Source organism: Montipora capricornis, chromosome 2, assembly GCF_036669925.1.
Source record: "Montipora capricornis isolate CH-2021 chromosome 2, ASM3666992v2, whole genome shotgun sequence".
In the NCBI taxonomy this organism is placed as follows: Eukaryota; Metazoa; Cnidaria; class Anthozoa; order Scleractinia; family Acroporidae; genus Montipora; species Montipora capricornis.
In genome coordinates this window covers 13217435-13234990 of record NC_090884.1, presented here as the reverse complement: position 1 = coordinate 13234990, position 17556 = coordinate 13217435, and the positions used below count along the sequence as shown (strand labels likewise).

Genomic DNA, 17556 nt, shown 5'->3' with positions numbered 1-17556 from the left:
AAGGTCAACACAATCAAATGTCAAGTATTCTCGCAATATACCTCTTCAAGTATGCTTTTGAGAAAAGTAAACCTTTAACTGGAATATTTACGGTTAATTTCCTCTGCTGGCGATCAAGATCCTTTTGTACACCCGAGACGTTGTTTGCAAATGTCTAATAAACAAGGATATTGAACAAGAAGGAGCTCGCGGGCTCCCGAGCCGAGCACGTGGCTGAGCCCACCTGGTAAACAATACTGATTGTCTTCGCCACGCGCAGCAAGTATCCGCGAAACAAAACCATCAAACAACAATTAAGTTAATTCCTTAATTATTCGCTTAAACTTTCTCTCTTCGCCAGGCTAGAATCCGAGGCAAATATAACCCTTCCAGCGATTGCCACCTGTCTTGAAGCGCGCACAGGCCGAGCCTTCATTGGGCTAGAGAGGGTCACGTGACCGCACAACGCGTCAATTTTACTCGGAGTCTTGAATTCTGGGGTTTTGAATGTTCGCTGGTTTGTCAGCACACATTTGAGGTATTGAGCATGTTGAGACGGCAAGTCAGATTTCATGACCGACTTGCACAAACTTTACTCGCCAACTGGAAGACCGCCTTGGTGGGCTTTCGGCGACTAGCATGTGGAATTTACTGAATATTGTGTGTTATTTGACAATTTTTATAAATGGAAAAACAGGTAACATTTGGATGGGGGATTTCTGGTCAATCTTCCTTTAGAAATAGTCGTCTGATTTAACGCACAGAAACATGTTGTGTTTGTAAGACGGTGACTTCATTTAATTTGGTGTTTTTTGCAGCCGTGGGACGAATCTACAAGCGCCTTAAGTCTCGGGAGGGCCGAACGAACGAGTGTCGGCCACGGCTTGCGGAAAGCGTATTTCGGATTCACTGTACAGGATATACATTATGTGACAATGACAAAGAGTGCAAGAGACCCAGGGAAATATGCGTTTGCAATGAGCATTGTGGAAAGGTCTGCGTGGACCCAAGTAAGTCTTATCATTTATTGTTATCCACTAAGTGATTTATTTTATTTCTTGGTTCAGTTTGAAACCGGTTTTAAGCTCTCAGAGCTGGTTGGGCTAGCTAGGGTCCACATGAGCCTTAAACACGGAGAATTCGTTTCCTTGTGGTTAAGAAGAAAGTCATTCAAATTAAAATGAGTTTGACTTTCGTGTTATCAGTGATATTAAATCAAACATGTTAATATTTTACCAGTATATGCAGCAAAAAAATCTTTTTCTATGGATCATAGGTCGTGTCCTTGATGACACTGATCGATAGATTAAATAAAAATACACAAGCTTTTCCTTTTCTTGCAAGAGATATGAAATTAATGAAGTGGCTTGGGCATTTATTTGTTATTCCTTGTCGTGCCACAAACCTTAATTTTGTAGTAAGAGGATGACCGCCTCTGAACCCGGTTTTCTCGTTTGCGTTAACTGTATTAGAATAATCTCAAGTATGTCTCCCGGTTTTTACCATGCTTCTTGCTTAGATCCGTTTGGTTTATTTGCTTAAGGGTGGATTGGATTCATTTTATTAGGATCTTGTCGGTTAGATTGTTTTGCGTAATCCTCGGGCATGACTGACTGAATGAATGAATGACTCTATGAATGATACCACTGTCGGCGTAGTTTTATTTTTACTTTTTGACTCGGTTTTCACAATACACCTGTTTCTCGGAATCAGTGATGGCTTTTCGATTTTCATTTTGCTCCAATTGCCTGCAGCCATTCATGATTAATTTCCACTTGCTATCTAAAGCATAATTGCATTTCCGACTTTTGAAAACAACTCCGAGCTCAGTTGGTAAGCAATCTTCGTGCCGCACTCCATTTTCCCGTCTTGATTTCCCGTTTCTTTTTCTTTTTTGCCTTTCGACAAGCCTTGCACCTGCAATCAATTTTACAGAGCTTCATCTTGAACTCTCTTATTTTTTTTGACAAAGCCAGAGAAGCTTCCTTGACGATTAATATTCATTAGCTGGGAGCTGGTTCCCGCAAGTTCTCTTGCTGTAAACAGCTGTTCCACAGTTAATGTTTTCCCTTTAAGACAGAGGGATATTTAAATTTCTTCTGTGTGCAAAGGGACGCCCGCACAGTCCGCTAGGGATGGCATTACATCGATCGTGAATCTCTTTTCTTTTGTAACGTTTTGACGAAAAACCCATTAAATATGACGTTTGGCACGTGTCAGTCGCACGTCTGACTGATGATGAATACTGCGGATGAAGACAATTATTGCTCGCATGCACTTTATTAGCATGAAATCCGGCTCGGTTTAGAGTTTACTTAATCGTTGCACCGTAAATTTCAGACAATATTGTATTGATAGCAGCTCACCACGACCGCATCTTGTTCTCGCCAGTGGCCGTTTAGGGCCGTTTATTTGAGGACTTTGACATGTGCCCGAAATGTCACTTTACAGACATTTCCTAGAAAGTCTTTTTTTAACACAAGAAATCACCGTTCATTACAGCATGTGTTACTGTGAAGAACTGAAAAGCAAAACGTTATTCAATACTGACTCCTTCCGTGGAGGCCATTGTGCAAGGTGTAAAAACAATCGAACTTGCCTTATGCGAATTAATTTAACGAAACAAAGGAACTCTTTTTTTGTGATTTGACATGCTCGAGCAAAGATTGTGTGGTACATGATTGAAATTCTGTCAGTCCATTCATTATCTGGATATTTTAAAGTAAACAATTCGTACGTAGAACGCAGTAAACGGGAAAGAAGTTCAATATTTTAACTCTCCAAAGTAATAAATGAGACAAGTAACCACCACGAGTCAAATCCCTTCTCGCTTGCACTGGTCGCACCCTAAAGCGAAAGATATTTAATTCATTGTTAATATGTCATACAGCTGTAGCTGTAGATTTCAACGTCGTTAACTAATTGGAAGGAAGGTTAAAGTACATTTTTAGATCAGTTCACAATAAATGCACAACTTCTGAAGTTTTTTTTCCGAATTATTGGATTCCCAACTCTGCCAATTGAAGCAGAGCCGAATTGCCCAACATATTCGTGGATTAAAAGTGTTTACTACAAGTGTACGATGTGTTTGCATAAAAATGAAAACAGCCTTGGTAGTTTAATGAGAAACGCTTTTAACGTTATTAAAAAGATTGGGCATTGTTCTAATTAGGGATAAATTGTCATGGAAGTCTATAGAAAAGTTGAAAGAAACGACTGCTTTGTCGTGATACCAGAGGCGAAAAACGGCCCGTAAAGAAAGCTAGTTTAAGCCACAGTCGTTGTGGGTCGCAAAGAAATTGAAAGGAGACAGGAAATTTTCCTACAAGCCTACTTTTGTTATCGAAAATGTTCAAAAGCGTTGTTAGGGTATGCCTAATTTCCATAATAATTTCTCAATCACAAGGGAATTGAAGCCGAAAAATCTCTTTCTATGACGCTTATTCCTTTGGCACGCACCTTCTTCGAGTTTAGACCGGCCTAAAAACCACATAAATTCAATTCAACAGTCACTTTAAGCACTTTAATCCTGTAACATCTGATTGTGATCACTATTCAATTCTGACGCTGCCAGGATTCTTTAAGGTCAATAAATAAATTTAGTTTACTTGCAAAAGAGGTAAATAAAAACCATTTCTGGATCAAATAAAGAAAGTACAGTTGGTTCATGGATTAAACGGAAGAAAGAATACGAAAATTCAATACCCCTCTTCATTTCTTTTTTTTTTTTTTTACTCTATTCGGAAAAAGCTTTACAGTGAAAATATTTACCGCGCTGTAAATCTTGTATGAAATATTCTTCCCGAGTCTCTTTAGTCAATTTTTCACCCTCAAATGAAAGTTTCCATTTACAGGAATAACGTTTTTTAAAATGAAAACGGAGTTCCATTTCTATAATAGTTCTTTCCATGCGATTAAAATATCGGCCAGTTTTTTTGTAAAAAGTAAGCCTTCTATGTAACTGGGTGTTACAAAAACGCTTTGCCGAAACGTTTATTAATTTACACCATATTGTTAATCCAAATTCTCTATTAATGCTTGCCCTCACGCTTCTGTATCGGTTATACTTCTCTGACCTTCCGTCGCGGTTCTAGTTTCTCAATGTCGGCTGAACAAAAGAATTTTCTTTTCGCTGATATCCACATGTTTCTTTCTCCACGTGGTTCAAAAACAATGTATTTTCTTTCTTTTACAATTTCTATCAATTCATTTAATCTCTGATTAGTGAATAATTTAGTTTATTTTAACGAATGGTAAATTTAGCGTGTACCCTGTGTAAACTGTATAAATTGCGGGCAGGCTTTTGCAGAACATCCGCGTATCAGATGCCAATGGTCTCCTTGGTGTACTCCGATTTAGCAGTTGGTAATTTTTGCCAGTCTCTCTTTCTGCATTAGGTCCCCCTGCCCCCCCCCCCCCCCCCCCCGGACGTCTGTCGGACCTGGCATGAAAACCTGGAATCTCTTCGAATTCTCATTTACGGAACTTGATACTCCATTAATTAAGACTGATCATTAGTTTAGACTGATCTGTTGAAGGCCTTCGCATTGGAACGAAATCATTAGCTCCCAAGAAATTCAAGAAAGATATTAAAAGGGGTTTGAAAAGTCAATATTCAATTAAAACAGAATTTAAACTACCACTTCCACATTTTCGATACCTCTTTGATATTTTCAATTTTCATCAAATTGAGCACCATTCTCCCTTTTCAGAGGAAACATTTAGCACGGCAATCCAAAATCCGGTACGTAGTGCATGTGTTTTTCGGGCTTTACGACGTGACGACCTTTGCGGTGCCGAGAGAACATCTTTGAACGTGTGCTGGGTAAAAATAAACTCGTTTCTGGGCTACAATTTGGAACTATGCGCCTTGTCAATTTTAGTACGTGTGTAAAACCGAGGGTTAAACAAGATAATGGCATTTTAAAAAACTGGTGACTACATACCTCTTAAAAAGAAAGTTACATGTGTATTACGCTTCTTTCTTATTACACCAACCTTTTTGTTCGTCTGTTTTCGGCGCTTTTTTGGTGGTTTTTTCTTTTTTCTTTTTTTTTCTTTTTTTTTTAATTTTGCCTCTTTTTATGAATTTCCTATTTCTAAACTTTTATTTTGATTATTGTTGTTAAGTATATATATATTTCTTTTTTCAACTAGAAAGCACCCGAATTTTGTTTCCCCCTTTTCCTCCTCCCCAATGTATGCAACACAAGCTGCATGTGAACTACATAAATATGAACTGCGGACAGAAGAATCTTGAGATATTTTACTATTTCGATTGTGAACGCCACTTAAGCATCAACGAATGGAAAGTCTGACAAATTCCGGCTTAACTGAACGGGACTTCTAGATCCTACTAGAACATCTCTCTGTGATACATGTGTATAGTGCTTTACCAATTTGGCTATCCAGTAATGGAGCCAAAACCGGGGAGTTTGTAATAAAGAACATGTAGGAAATGTAGGTATGAGGAGGCCATTCCTCTGAAAGACAATTAGCTTCCTTCGCAGCCGTTTTTCCTAAAAACGGCTGCGAAGGAGGCTAATAGACAATAGGCGCTTAGACAATTTTAATTTAAAAACTAAACTAGTGAGCAGCACTCTGCGAACTGTATCTGTAAAACTTGTTTATTCTCCGACGCGTTTCGTCCAGCTAACGTAGACTTCTTAAGGGAGTTTTACAATAATACATTAAACGCCTGTATTTTTAAAAGCCATATCTGATGGCAAAGATGTCGGCCACCAACATTAATTAGGGTTTGACCGGATAGGCGCAGCTGTGAAATATTGGGGCAGTGCAATCTAATTCTGGCATAACTCTTTTGATTACATTCTTAATACGTGCGCCGTGACTTCAATTAAAGGTAGTCTTAATGACAATAGGTGGGAGGCGTGGTGGCCTCATGGTTAGTGCGCTCGACTACGGATCGAGTAGTTCGGGTTCGGGTCCTGGCCGGGGAGATTGTGTTGTGTCCTTGGGCAAGACACATTACTCTCACGGTGCCTCTTACCACCCAGGTGTATTAAATGGGTACCGGCGAATTTAATGCTGGGGGTAACCCTGCGATGGACTAGCATCCCATCCAGGGGGAGTAGAAATACTCCTAGTCGCTTCATGCTGCAGTAACCGGAGATAAGCGCTGGCCTGATGGGCCTTCTAGGCTAGTAGCAGACTTTACCTTTACCTTAATGACAATAGCCCGCCGTGACTTAGACTTAGCTTAACGGAAAAGCCACTTTCCTCTGTCGCTGGATCTGATTTCGCGAAACAGTGGTAGCAAAATTCTAAATGGATACCCCCTTACATGTAGCTGCGCTTCCAGAACTTCTCCCTAGTCTCATAGAAAGACTGGTAGGAAGAACTGTTTCTCGCATACCTCATTAATTCGCCTTTAATTAATAAAGGCTTTCTTATCGCTAGAAGTGGAACTACTCGAAGGGTATGTACAGGTATTTGTTAAGGGGCTTCTGAAAAGTAGAAAATTGCAGTACATCCGACGCATCTCTAAAGAGAGACAGGTCCAGAAGAGAAATGCGATATATACTCTCGCTGATACAAGAAGTAAGCTAAATACGATCATTTTTGCTGCTAAGAGCACTAAGAAATCCGCGGCAGTGCTTTTCTTAGGGTAAAGGGTAAAAGGGTAAAGGGTAAAAGGGTAAAGGGTAAAAGGTAACGGGTAAATGGTTAGTATTTATCTTACAAAACCTTTGTCCATCTCACTTGTCAAAAAGGGTTGGCAAAGAACACAACATAGTCTACAACACAGATACAGTGGACCAGGCAGAAAACATTGCTTTCACTTCATCCCCTGTTCTCTCTGAAACGTTTTCCTCACACAAAAATTAATTACGAGCACCAGATATTCTTCGAGAAAAAATGGCGTTTCGAACACGGGTTGCTGCTCATAACCTCGCCCGAGTGGGGCCTAGTTTTTAAAGCTAACTTATTCATTTACCCCAAGAATAAACAAAGGGTGCGTTCTATTGAGAAACGTTGGGGTGCGTTTGATTGAAAATCCTTTTTTTAAATCACGATCTTTCTGATTTTCATTCACTGTTCATTGGAACACAAAATCCTAAAACGGATTTTTTCGCGGATTTCATTAATTAATGGTGCTCATTCTCGAGATTTCAATAGCATACCGTTTTCGGATTTTGTGTTCAATTGCAATGCTGAAAGATCCGAGTCTTAAATTCTACGTGCAGATTTTCGTAGCGAACGCATCCACAAAGTACAAGGGAGACAGAAAATATCAGTTTGCCGTCTTTGCCTCATTCGAGGGATTTTGTCTGCTGCGCTCGCCTACATAGGGCACGCATAATATTACTTCGACAAAAAGATTAATCATGCAATCGAGTTCTCGCCATTTCAACAGGGTGTAATAGGAATTAATGGCTGCGCCAAGCACTTCAGAAAAAGGTTGATTCAAAATATTACCCTTTACCCTTTACCCTTTACCCTTGGAAAAGCACTGCCGGAAAGGAATTCTTACAGGGTATCCTTGAGTCAACACAATTTTAAAATTTCAAACGAAAACATTGCCTTGTTATTTCACAGCTGCTCCTGTTCCCTTTCGAAAATCCGGGTTAGCTAAAACTAAAACTAAAACTAAATCCGGTTTTATCAAAGACCATGGCCCCAAAACATTGTCTCTCACGCCTTGCCCTAATATTTCACAGCTGCGCCTGTTCCCTTTCGAAAATCCGGTCAAACCCCAATTAATGTTGGTGGCCGTGATTTTTGCCATCAGATACATGATGGCTTAAATACAGACATTTAACCCTTTCACTGCCGCCATTGACGAGTAAAATCGTCTGTCGTTAGACAGAGTAAAATCTACAACTGTCAATGTGCATTTTTGGCGGTGAAAGGGTTAATGTATTATTGTAAAACTCCCGGCTGGAGACATCTACGTTAGCTGGACGAAACGCGTCGGAGAATAAACAAGTTTTACAGATACATTTCCCAGAGTGCTGCTCACTAGTTTAGTTTTTAATTATTTTTTTTAAATAGACATTAGGCGCTTACGTTGGTTGCAAAAATGAAATGCTTTCAAGTTACTGCTGTGTGCCCATGAGGGAGACGATTGACAATTTTAAGGAAAACGTCGTCAGGAACTTGTCAGAAATTAGCAAGGGGGAGAGGGGTGGAAAACAGGGGAGGGTCACAGTTTTTTGAGCCTTTCAAAAGGAAGGGCAATGAATAAATAGACAGTCGAGTGAGGGTTACAACTGAGAAATTAAGCCATTGTGATCATAAAGAGATGCTTTAATATTATGTTATAACACGAATACAAATCATGTATGAAAATCATGCAAAACGAAATTTTTCCTGCCGTATAAACAAGTTACCTGTTACCTATCTTCTTCGTACCATGTGGCACATAAGGCCTCAACACAATCCCGCCAACCATCTCTGTCAGCCGCTGCCATTTGTACCTCGATCACTCCAGTTCTTCCATCCGGTTTTTTTCTCTTTCTCTCTCCGCCGTCCTTCTCCGTGTTGTCCGTGTTGTCCCGCTTTCGCCGCCCCTCTGGGGCCCAGGTCAATGCAGTTCTGCAGTCATTGTTTGGTTCTTTCCTCATGTTGTGGCCGATGAATTTCCATCTTCTCCTTCGCACGTCCTCACTGAGTTTTTCTATCTCAGCCATCTTCAGGACTCCTTTGTTGTAATTCTTTCCTGCCAACGTATCTTAGATATCCGTCTAAGACATCTGTTTTGGAAGACATCGATTTTATCTTCATCACATTTATTCATCTTCCACGTCTCGCAGCCATACATCAAGACTGGCTTCACTAGTATCTTACATAGCGTGACTTTGGTTTGTCGACTGATGCTGTGGCTGCTCCAAGTCTTTTTCAATCTCAAGAATACCCCTCTCGCTTTAACTACTCTGTTATGGATGTCTTCAGTACCTCCACCCTCTTTGGAAACCGTAGCTCCCAAGTACACAATTATCAACATCCTCTATTCCTCGCCCATTTACCTCTACCACATCGTTGTTCCGTCCGTGAATTTATGCGGAGCAGCTTACATTTGTCTACATTAACTTTCAGTCCCACCCTTCCTGCTTCCTGGGCCAGCTTATCGGTCTTAGTCTGAATGTGCTGCCTGGTCGATGACAAAAGGGCTATATCGTCCGCAAAGTGGAGATCCTCGAGCTTTGTATCGAACTTCCATCTTATTCCAGTCTTCCCTTCTTGCAATGTATTTCTCATTATCCAATCAACGACTAGCAGGGATAGTAAACCTGACATGTTACAACCCTGTTTCACTCCAGTTTTGATCTTAAACCACTCCCTTGTATCCTGGCCATCCACTACTGCGCATTCAAAGTCGTCATAGAGCGTTTTCGCTATGCTGATTATCTTGTGTGGTATGCCGTAGCCGTATAAACAAGACAAGCTATTAAAAGTTTTGAAGGCAGTGTGTGTATCTTGGTTTCCCGTGGTAGAAACTATTATCATCCTAGTGAGCCAAAAGCTGTTTTGTCCTGTTTCTCCAACAGAGATATCACTTGCATGTTAGGTTTGATTTCTTAAAAGTACTGAAACATTTTTCTTCTACCACTTTATAACAAATTTGGAGACATTATTTCTGCGAAGGGGGGGGGGGGGGAGGATCAGAGAATTTTAGAATGAGTTCCAGGGGAGGGGCAAGGCATTTTTATCCCTTACGCAGGGTGGGTCATTTTAATAAGAAATATAACACACAAGGCGGTAATAAACATTGGGAAACAATGCATTTTAAATTTGACTTGACGTTTCGTATGCTTGTGTGTGATTTTTCTTATTTAACTTCTATGGCCGATGCTCCTCCCCCCTGCCAATTTCTGGCAAGTTCCTCACTGAAGCCCAGGTCTTAATTAATGGCACGTTTTTCTAATATTTACTCGATTTTTGACGAATATTTAAACCCAGAAACCATGCGGTCGTCCAAACTGGTTTCTCGACAAATTTCTTGCGTCCAAGCAAACAAACGTGTAATTTGCTCTCTTTTTAACTAGAATAGGGGTTCTTCAGTTCGGAAAGGACATCATTCGGTTTTTCACGTCGTTTGTGATATTGACAGAAATTGCTAGCTAAAGCATAATTGAGAATTAGCATGCCATAAGTACTCCAGTATAAAATCCCGCTCATGGGTGGTCCCGATTTTAACCGCAACTTGTAGCCCCTTCCAGTTAAGTTTCTTAAGATTGTTATGTTGCTTAATATTTTCCGTTCTTTGATACAAGCTTTGAAAACTAACTGACGTGTTTGAATCCAATTTCTTTCTTTACTCCATGTAAACAAACGCGCCTCAAATCTGACTCTTCAAGAAACGTAGCTGTTTATAAATCAGAAGATTTGTAATCCAAACAAAATAGGGTGTGACCTCTTCTCAGTTCGTAATTAGTTGGTATGTCAACAAAAACTGATGGCAATTCATTGTTGTCCAACATTCACAATTAATAAGTTTGGTGAAAACGTTTATTAAACTTGGCCGGGTTTTTTGGTACGGTCACTAGGAAGGCAGGATAATCGTAGAACATAATGTTCAATGATCAAAATGGAAGAGGCGGAAGCTGCTGGAGCAGGTTCCTTGTCGTAAAAAAACTTTCATAATTCCATCATGCATGATATTTTTATTTTGTAGGAACGGACTGCTCCCTCCCCTTGGGAACAAATATTTTGACTTGGAAAAAATACTTGCCTGAGGTAAACGATACCCTTGGGCGTCATACAAAAAGAGCCCTCATAATGAATATATGGATCATTATGCGACCGATCCCCTACTCCTTCTTCACTGTGCAGATACCTCCAGGGTTTGAAAAGAAACACTAAACAACAGCATTTGCCTTAGGAGTAAATCTATTTATTACTTCATGAAATACACAATCAGAGAGATGGAGCAATCAAGATAGAATATTATTGAGTTTCAAGGCTTGTTGATGGACACCATGCACTCACCCAGTGGTCCCCCTAGTTTAGACGAGAAAAGTCATGCAGCGAAAGAAATAAGCTGCTTGATCTGTCTTGGAAGAGATGGAGTGCATGTACGTTGAAGATTGATATCAAAGGCACAGACGCCAGGCAAATTGAAAACGAGATTTGTAGTTATGTATCGGCAACGTCTGCTAAATCCCAGAAACAGCTTCTTGATATTTTAATAGTATGAGTAAAGTGATTTCTGTGCCTGAGGCACTTGCCCGAGTCATATTACCAAATCATGTGGACACGCACGATATGCTGCAAATTATGCGTTCTTCGGCCTTGCGAAACAACACTGAGCAGACATAATTCAGAGTGTGGATCTCACTAAGTCTAGAATTCGAATGTCGGATAGCATGGCTGAAACGGGGTGGGCGACGAACAGATAACAGGTTCAGTGTTCAGTGGCTGAGGTCAAACCTTATTACCAACTATTAGTTATAAGCCATCGCTGTCAAAATAAGGTTACTAAGACAATCACAGATAAACCGTCTTTAATATCTACAAACGGAAGTCAACGAGTAATCCGATTGTATTTGAGATTGGGTCTAGTTGCATACATACGGTGCATTTTGCAGAGGAAATCTTAGAGCGTTACCTTTAGGCTTATTGACAGTTTTCGTCTCTCTTTTTTTTTTTTTTTTTTTCGGGTGGTTTTACAGATCTAACTCACGGATATCTGTTACCCCGAGGGGACCAGCTTTCAAGCAATTCGGGGCCTCTCCATATGATCCCGCTATGATTCACTGCGTGCCATCGAGATATTTTACTCCTTTTTCCCGAAATTTTTCTTGATGCACAAAAATCAAAATGGCGGCGATAACGCCTTGCCTGTTTTCGAATTCATCGCAGTTACAACGGGATGTGCCGGATTCTTCCTCTTTACTTTCCTACTTTGAGCAAAGACAATGTTGAGCGGGACGAACTGAATAAATGTCAGTTAACTGTTCTCTTCTTTGTTACCGCATCCGCCGCAAGCTGAAGAAAATATTGCGAGCTTGTTAGTGTATATTTCGCCAAGAAGCCAAGTTTCGGCGACAAAAGCAGTGAACAAAAAAAGTAAAATTTAAAAGCTAAATTATGATCCTTTCTCCATGTTGAAAAGATGAGTGGATAACGTGGGCGTTAAGGCGGGGGTACACCTATTTCACACCGCTCAGAAGCGGTTAAATGGAAATATCTCGTTCGCGTTTCATCAGCGCAAAAACGTACCCTCTGCTCGTCATGACACAAATTAATCGACCCATTTGTTTGAGTTTTTTTGTCTGTAAATTTCACTTCAACTTAAAAACTGCTTTCTTTCTTCTCCCTTTTTTCTGGGGAAAAACCTGACTTCAAATAGTTTTTCCGTAAAGTATCTAAATATCATAATTTTTTTCTAAATATCTCGAGTTTTCCAAATATATCTTAAAATCGGATCTAAATATCTAAAAAAATATCCGGATATTTGTGTCTGGCTTATGTTGATCTATCCGAACAATTTTTTTTTTATTAAATCCTGATTAAAAATGCCATCAACTGCCAATCCTTTCATCCCCGTCACAAAGTGCTCATAAACCGTGGCCTGGGATTCTGGGAATCAACGTTTTTTGCCATCTGCTTTCCATGCCATTCGCGCATTCTCTTCTGATGACGTTAACGATGCTTTTCATTGAATGTGCATTGCCACACACTGAACGCACAATGGATCAAGTCCTTTTTGTAGACTCAGTCGTGAGTTCTGTTTTCCTTATTGCGTACACAATCTCCCTAGAGGCGGGGTCGAATCAGGATCATAGCATGAGAAATAAATAAATGTTTACTCTTGCACAACAGCTACTAATAAGTTTGAAAATTTATTCGTGTGCGGGATTTAATTTCTATTAAACTCAACTTGATTGAAGTTTCATGTAACATCAGATTTTTTATCATTGTTATTCTAACGCAAAAGAACAATGATCCTCTGTTCGCAGGACGTCCGTTGGTAGCAAAAAACAGAGAAAAAATTGCAGAAATGTCAATATTGGTATTGCGATTATCTAAGGGGAGAGGTCCAGGGTCCGTTCCTTGTTTCAACAATAGCACAACTTGAGAACATTTCCTACGACTGATAAATTCCGCAAAAGTCAAAACACATAGTGGACATTTCAGCAGCATACTTGAAGGAAAAACAGTATTAATTAGTCCTGTTTTGGAAACTGATATTCAAAAGATCACCACCCAAGTTTGATAATCGTAAAGAGATTTAAACCATTTTAGGATACCTTGCTAATATGGGGTCTCACCCTTTGATTTGTCTTCTTAGGATTACAAAATCGGCGACTCATGCTATGCTCTAAAAGCGTCTTCTTCAGTTTGGGACTGTCCCGGGAAAAGAACAAATCACATTTTTTGTAATCGTGTTATTTTGAGATTTATTTTGTTTTTGGAAACGAAACGAAACGAAACAAATTGGATTTGTCTCTCTTTCTCCCAAACCAAAAATGAAGGGAACAAACAGAACACAATACTTGGAATAACAAAAACACATACTCTTTTTAAGAAACTAATGCCATCAATATTGCTAATCCACGAAAACAAAAGAAATAAAATTGATGATATCCGCTGCCGAAATTTCTCGAAAACGGTGGTAAGGTATTTCCTCGGCAGGCTTAAAGCTACTTACAAACAAACAATGGCATAAGAAGTTAATAAGACCCTAAAGAAAACCGTATTCACATTTACTAGCAATATAAGCCTGCTTTCAATCATTAGCTAATTAGATGCGTTGTCTTTATCACGAAATCCACCCATCAGCAGAATGCAAAATGTCCGTTATGTCCCTTATCCTTCGTGTTGATGACATCTTTATTTTGGTTCTTGTAAAATTATAAAATGTTTATAATCATCGAAGACTCAAAAATATTGAAGCAGTTTAGGTGAGGTCAGTTTTGGATTGAAAACTCTAATTCACGACTGACACGACTTGTCTCAACAGAAATATCTTGCACATAAGTAAGGCTAATAAAAAACGATTTATTGGCACTATCGGCGAGAGAACATCATGTAATCCTTAAAATTCAGGGCTGATATCGAAATAGTGGAGTGGATGTGGTCGATCGCTTTCTGCTGATGTCCCTGATGCCAGCAAATATACTCAAGAGCCCATTCAAATGTCTAAAGCGGAAGAACTTAACTTACCGTCCTTGCGGTGAACATCGTAATGCAGTGATCACAGAAATGATCCTTCAATCACCAGTAAAAACTTCTATGATGAGAGAAAAAGCGCACTTAACTTGACAAGTTTTTTAGATGACGTCATCACCTTGAATGATTAATTGAAAATAATGCATGTGCTTTCGTGTGTTAAAGCAGTCTTGCAAAATGCGGTTTTTTTTGTTGCACATCCAATACTAATTGAGATCGTAAACCATAAATTTGTTTCTAACAAACATTAGGACTGTTGTGTTTCCAAGCACGTTTAGCCATTCACACTTCTCAGCACCAATCAAGTAAGACATCTTAGCAGCTTTTAACAAAAACTTGTTTTTCAACGCTGTTCGCGAAGTCCTGTCCTGTAGTCAAAATCCGTTGCGAAAGAAAAAAAAACGAAATAGACGATGTACAAAAAGTAGTTAGCATTGAAAAACAATCCTCTCCCTTTCCTGGTCTAAAGCGCGCTCCTCTTTAAAATTCCCCTGCTAAATTTGTGGCAAATTCAAAGCTAAGAGTGCCCGTTTCGAGAGCCGGAAAAGTCATCAGTAAACACCATCAATATAAAATTAATTAATTTTCCTGACAAAGGAAATTAAACAACTGGAACCGACGAACTACCGTCACTGTACTATCTTATATATCCGCTCTCAAGCACCCAAAATTGGGCAAAACTTGTGGCTAAGTTCGGCATTATACATATCTTGTATGTCCTTGCAACAATCGAACATTGTGCGTTTGTTTTTGACTCAGTATTAGAGACGATTCCCAGAATAAGAAGTGATCATGATTTATGCAGAATACTGGGCGGAATTTCAACAATCATGTACTATTCATAGTTTCTTTTCAAAGATAAGAACTATCAATAATTACATAAGGACTTTTCCTTGTCTAGTATGAAAGCTCAAAAAGGTGGAATTTAGACCAATTTACGGCATGGTAAATTTCTTTCAAGTGAATCGCCCAAAACATATCCTACAAACGCCAACACGCAAAAAAGAACAAATTTCCCACTAATACTCGTGAGATAAAAACAAATACCGATTGTTTGCTTTGTCAGAATGCCGAAATTAGCGATGCCACCAAAATAGCAACCGTAAGAAACAAGGCGGAGAAAACAAGTCACCCACAGATCATTTCTGGGTGCGGGAGAGGAAGGCGAGTAAACACCGACTTATTTAAAACCGGCATTCACTGAGGTGACTGCTTGGTTAATTTTCATGGGAATGTTGTTTTTCCATTTAGCCACCTGCTTTCAGTCAAGTGAATCGAACCGGTACAAATTATTTCCGATGTGTCCTTAAATACAGGAGAGTTCGTGTGAACATCACCGCTGAATTAAGATGGTTACGTGACCGCTTGAAAAACTACATCAAACTTCGTGGTGGATGGATTACCAGAGGAAACGGTTCCATTGAAGGCTACCGATCAAAAGCTTCAATTGGAGGGGCGGCACCTTTAAAATAGAGTAATTTGCACTGGTAAATGGAAGAGGTCTTCACAAACGCATCATCTCAGCAATGATACCACTTTTAGGCGCTACACTTCACCGCCGAAGTACAGCGTAACAACATTGCCATAGATGGCTCAAGGAGAAACATGACCTGACTTTTAAATTAATCATAGAGTTTTTCAGCTGATGAAGGACGAGCCTTGCGAAAGACACATATCTTTGCGGAAGTGTTGAGCGCACAAACTAAATAAATGTCTATTTTTATGGCGGGGTGGGGGTGGGGGTGTAAAGCCTTAAAATCCTCTTGCTGAAGCATGTAAAAATATCACAGATCAGAGGAAATACCGTCCTAATTGTCACTCAAATCAGGAAGGCGAATAGTGTAAGTTGGCATTTGGCATTTTTTCTCGGCACTTTTTATCTTCGCTAATCTTTCAGCCCTGAACAAATCTTAAAGCTATGTCAAAAGTAAAGCTTACCTTCGAGTCACGGCAGGAAGTCTGAATAATCATCATTTGCACATCAACTTTTGCCGTTTTGGTTTTGAATGAACTGGAAATGCCATCCCTTGCGCTTTTTTGTTTGGCTAATAAACTCGTGTAACTCTATTTTCTTTATCGTTACGGAAATCACTCCAGTAAATTAAAAACTGCGATTTCGATTCACGTTTTTTGTCAAGAATAATTGTCCTGAGTGGAGGGCTAAAAGTTACGTTTCCATAAACCCCATCGTGAGATCTTGCACTTCTAACAAACTGCTTTACCAACGTGTTTATCGTTTTAATATTTCAATCACCTGTTATTCAGTTTGTTCAATTTTCAGTTGTGCCATTTTGCTGGCCACGGATACAACGTGTTTACTACTTTCTTTGTTAAGTTAATTCCACCGGCCACCTTCATTAATCGGCCGAAACAGTTGTACTCCCTGGAGATAGCACGGAATCTTTTGTTTGTCGAATGGACGAAGTGTTCCCCAATAGGCCTTGAATCAAGAGCTCTTTGAAACGATCATGTGTTCCATTGTTTTGGACACGATGCCCTCCTTATGACGACACCCTTTTTGTGTTCTATTTCCTCGGCAATTTTAACCTCTTTTTATATTCTTTTAACTTCGAAGCGAATGAGTCCTTTAGAAACGATACAAAGATCAATAGACTCGCAAAAAACCGGAAGTGTGTTTAGATGAAGAAAATCTTGGGTCTCCGCTTTTGATTCAATCAAGTATCCACCAACGAAGTCTCTTAATGGCTTTGGCGATCATGTCTATGATAAATGTATCACCTTGCCTTCGAAAGAGAATCCTTTTGTTGTTAAAACTCATAATACAGAATCTCATTACCTTAATAGACTGAGACAAAGAAACAATAACAGTTTCCGAAATAGAATTTCGTGTTATTAGAAGTTGTAAAATGGTACTGATCATGTTGCATTGAAAGACCAAAACAACAACAATAGAAAACTTCGCAGTGAATTCTAAAGGAAGTCCTTTAAACGATTTTATACAAAAAGTTTAATGGCCAAGTAAATGAGCTTAGAAAAGTCAATTTTGCTTCGTGGTTATTTATTTCAAAAACTTTGGCGAAGCCTGTTGGAGTTTTGGGTGTGGATTGGGTTGGGCAATTAAGGTTTCCTGTTTCTGAAAGGAACTGCCTTGTTTTGACGGAAAGATTTTAGAGGAGAAACGTAAGAAGTCCCTAGTAGAAGCACATGGTTGAGTTTTGTTCGATTTAACAATCAAATCACCCGTCCCAACCCCTTTTGCACGTGGCAACAGATCATGTGACGAGAATCACGTGACTGGGCCTTTTATGCCAAAAAGAAACATCTCGTGAATATTGCTGACAAACTCCTCAATATCGCAGAAGTGTCTCTTTAACCAAACTGAAATTCATAGTCAGGCTATATCACGAATCTTTTCACGAGATGCTAATTAATAGTCAATGATGTGCAGAAACAGAATAAAGCTGAATACAGTTATCT

At 39.5% G+C, this 17556-nt stretch overlaps 1 protein-coding gene and 1 long non-coding RNA gene across 2 annotated transcripts in view; one reads left to right on the top strand and one right to left on the bottom strand.

Moving 5' to 3' along the window:
- The first annotated feature begins 16 nt into the window (after positions 1-16).
- Positions 17-17556, top strand: part of LOC138038885 (neurogenic locus notch homolog protein 1-like) — a 55196-nt gene continuing 37656 nt past the window's right edge. The window contains exons 1-2 of the mRNA XM_068884962.1: positions 17-676; positions 798-989. Coding sequence (XP_068741063.1) covers positions 619-676; positions 798-989 — 250 coding nt within the window. The 5' untranslated portion in view covers positions 17-618. The remainder of the gene's footprint in view (positions 677-797; positions 990-17556) is intronic.
- LOC138038886 (uncharacterized) lies at positions 11452-16339 on the bottom strand. Its single transcript, XR_011130321.1, has 3 exons — positions 16057-16339; positions 14113-14179; positions 11452-12702 (listed from the first exon to the last, which is right to left on the bottom strand). It is a non-coding gene; the product is annotated as an uncharacterized lncRNA (long non-coding RNA).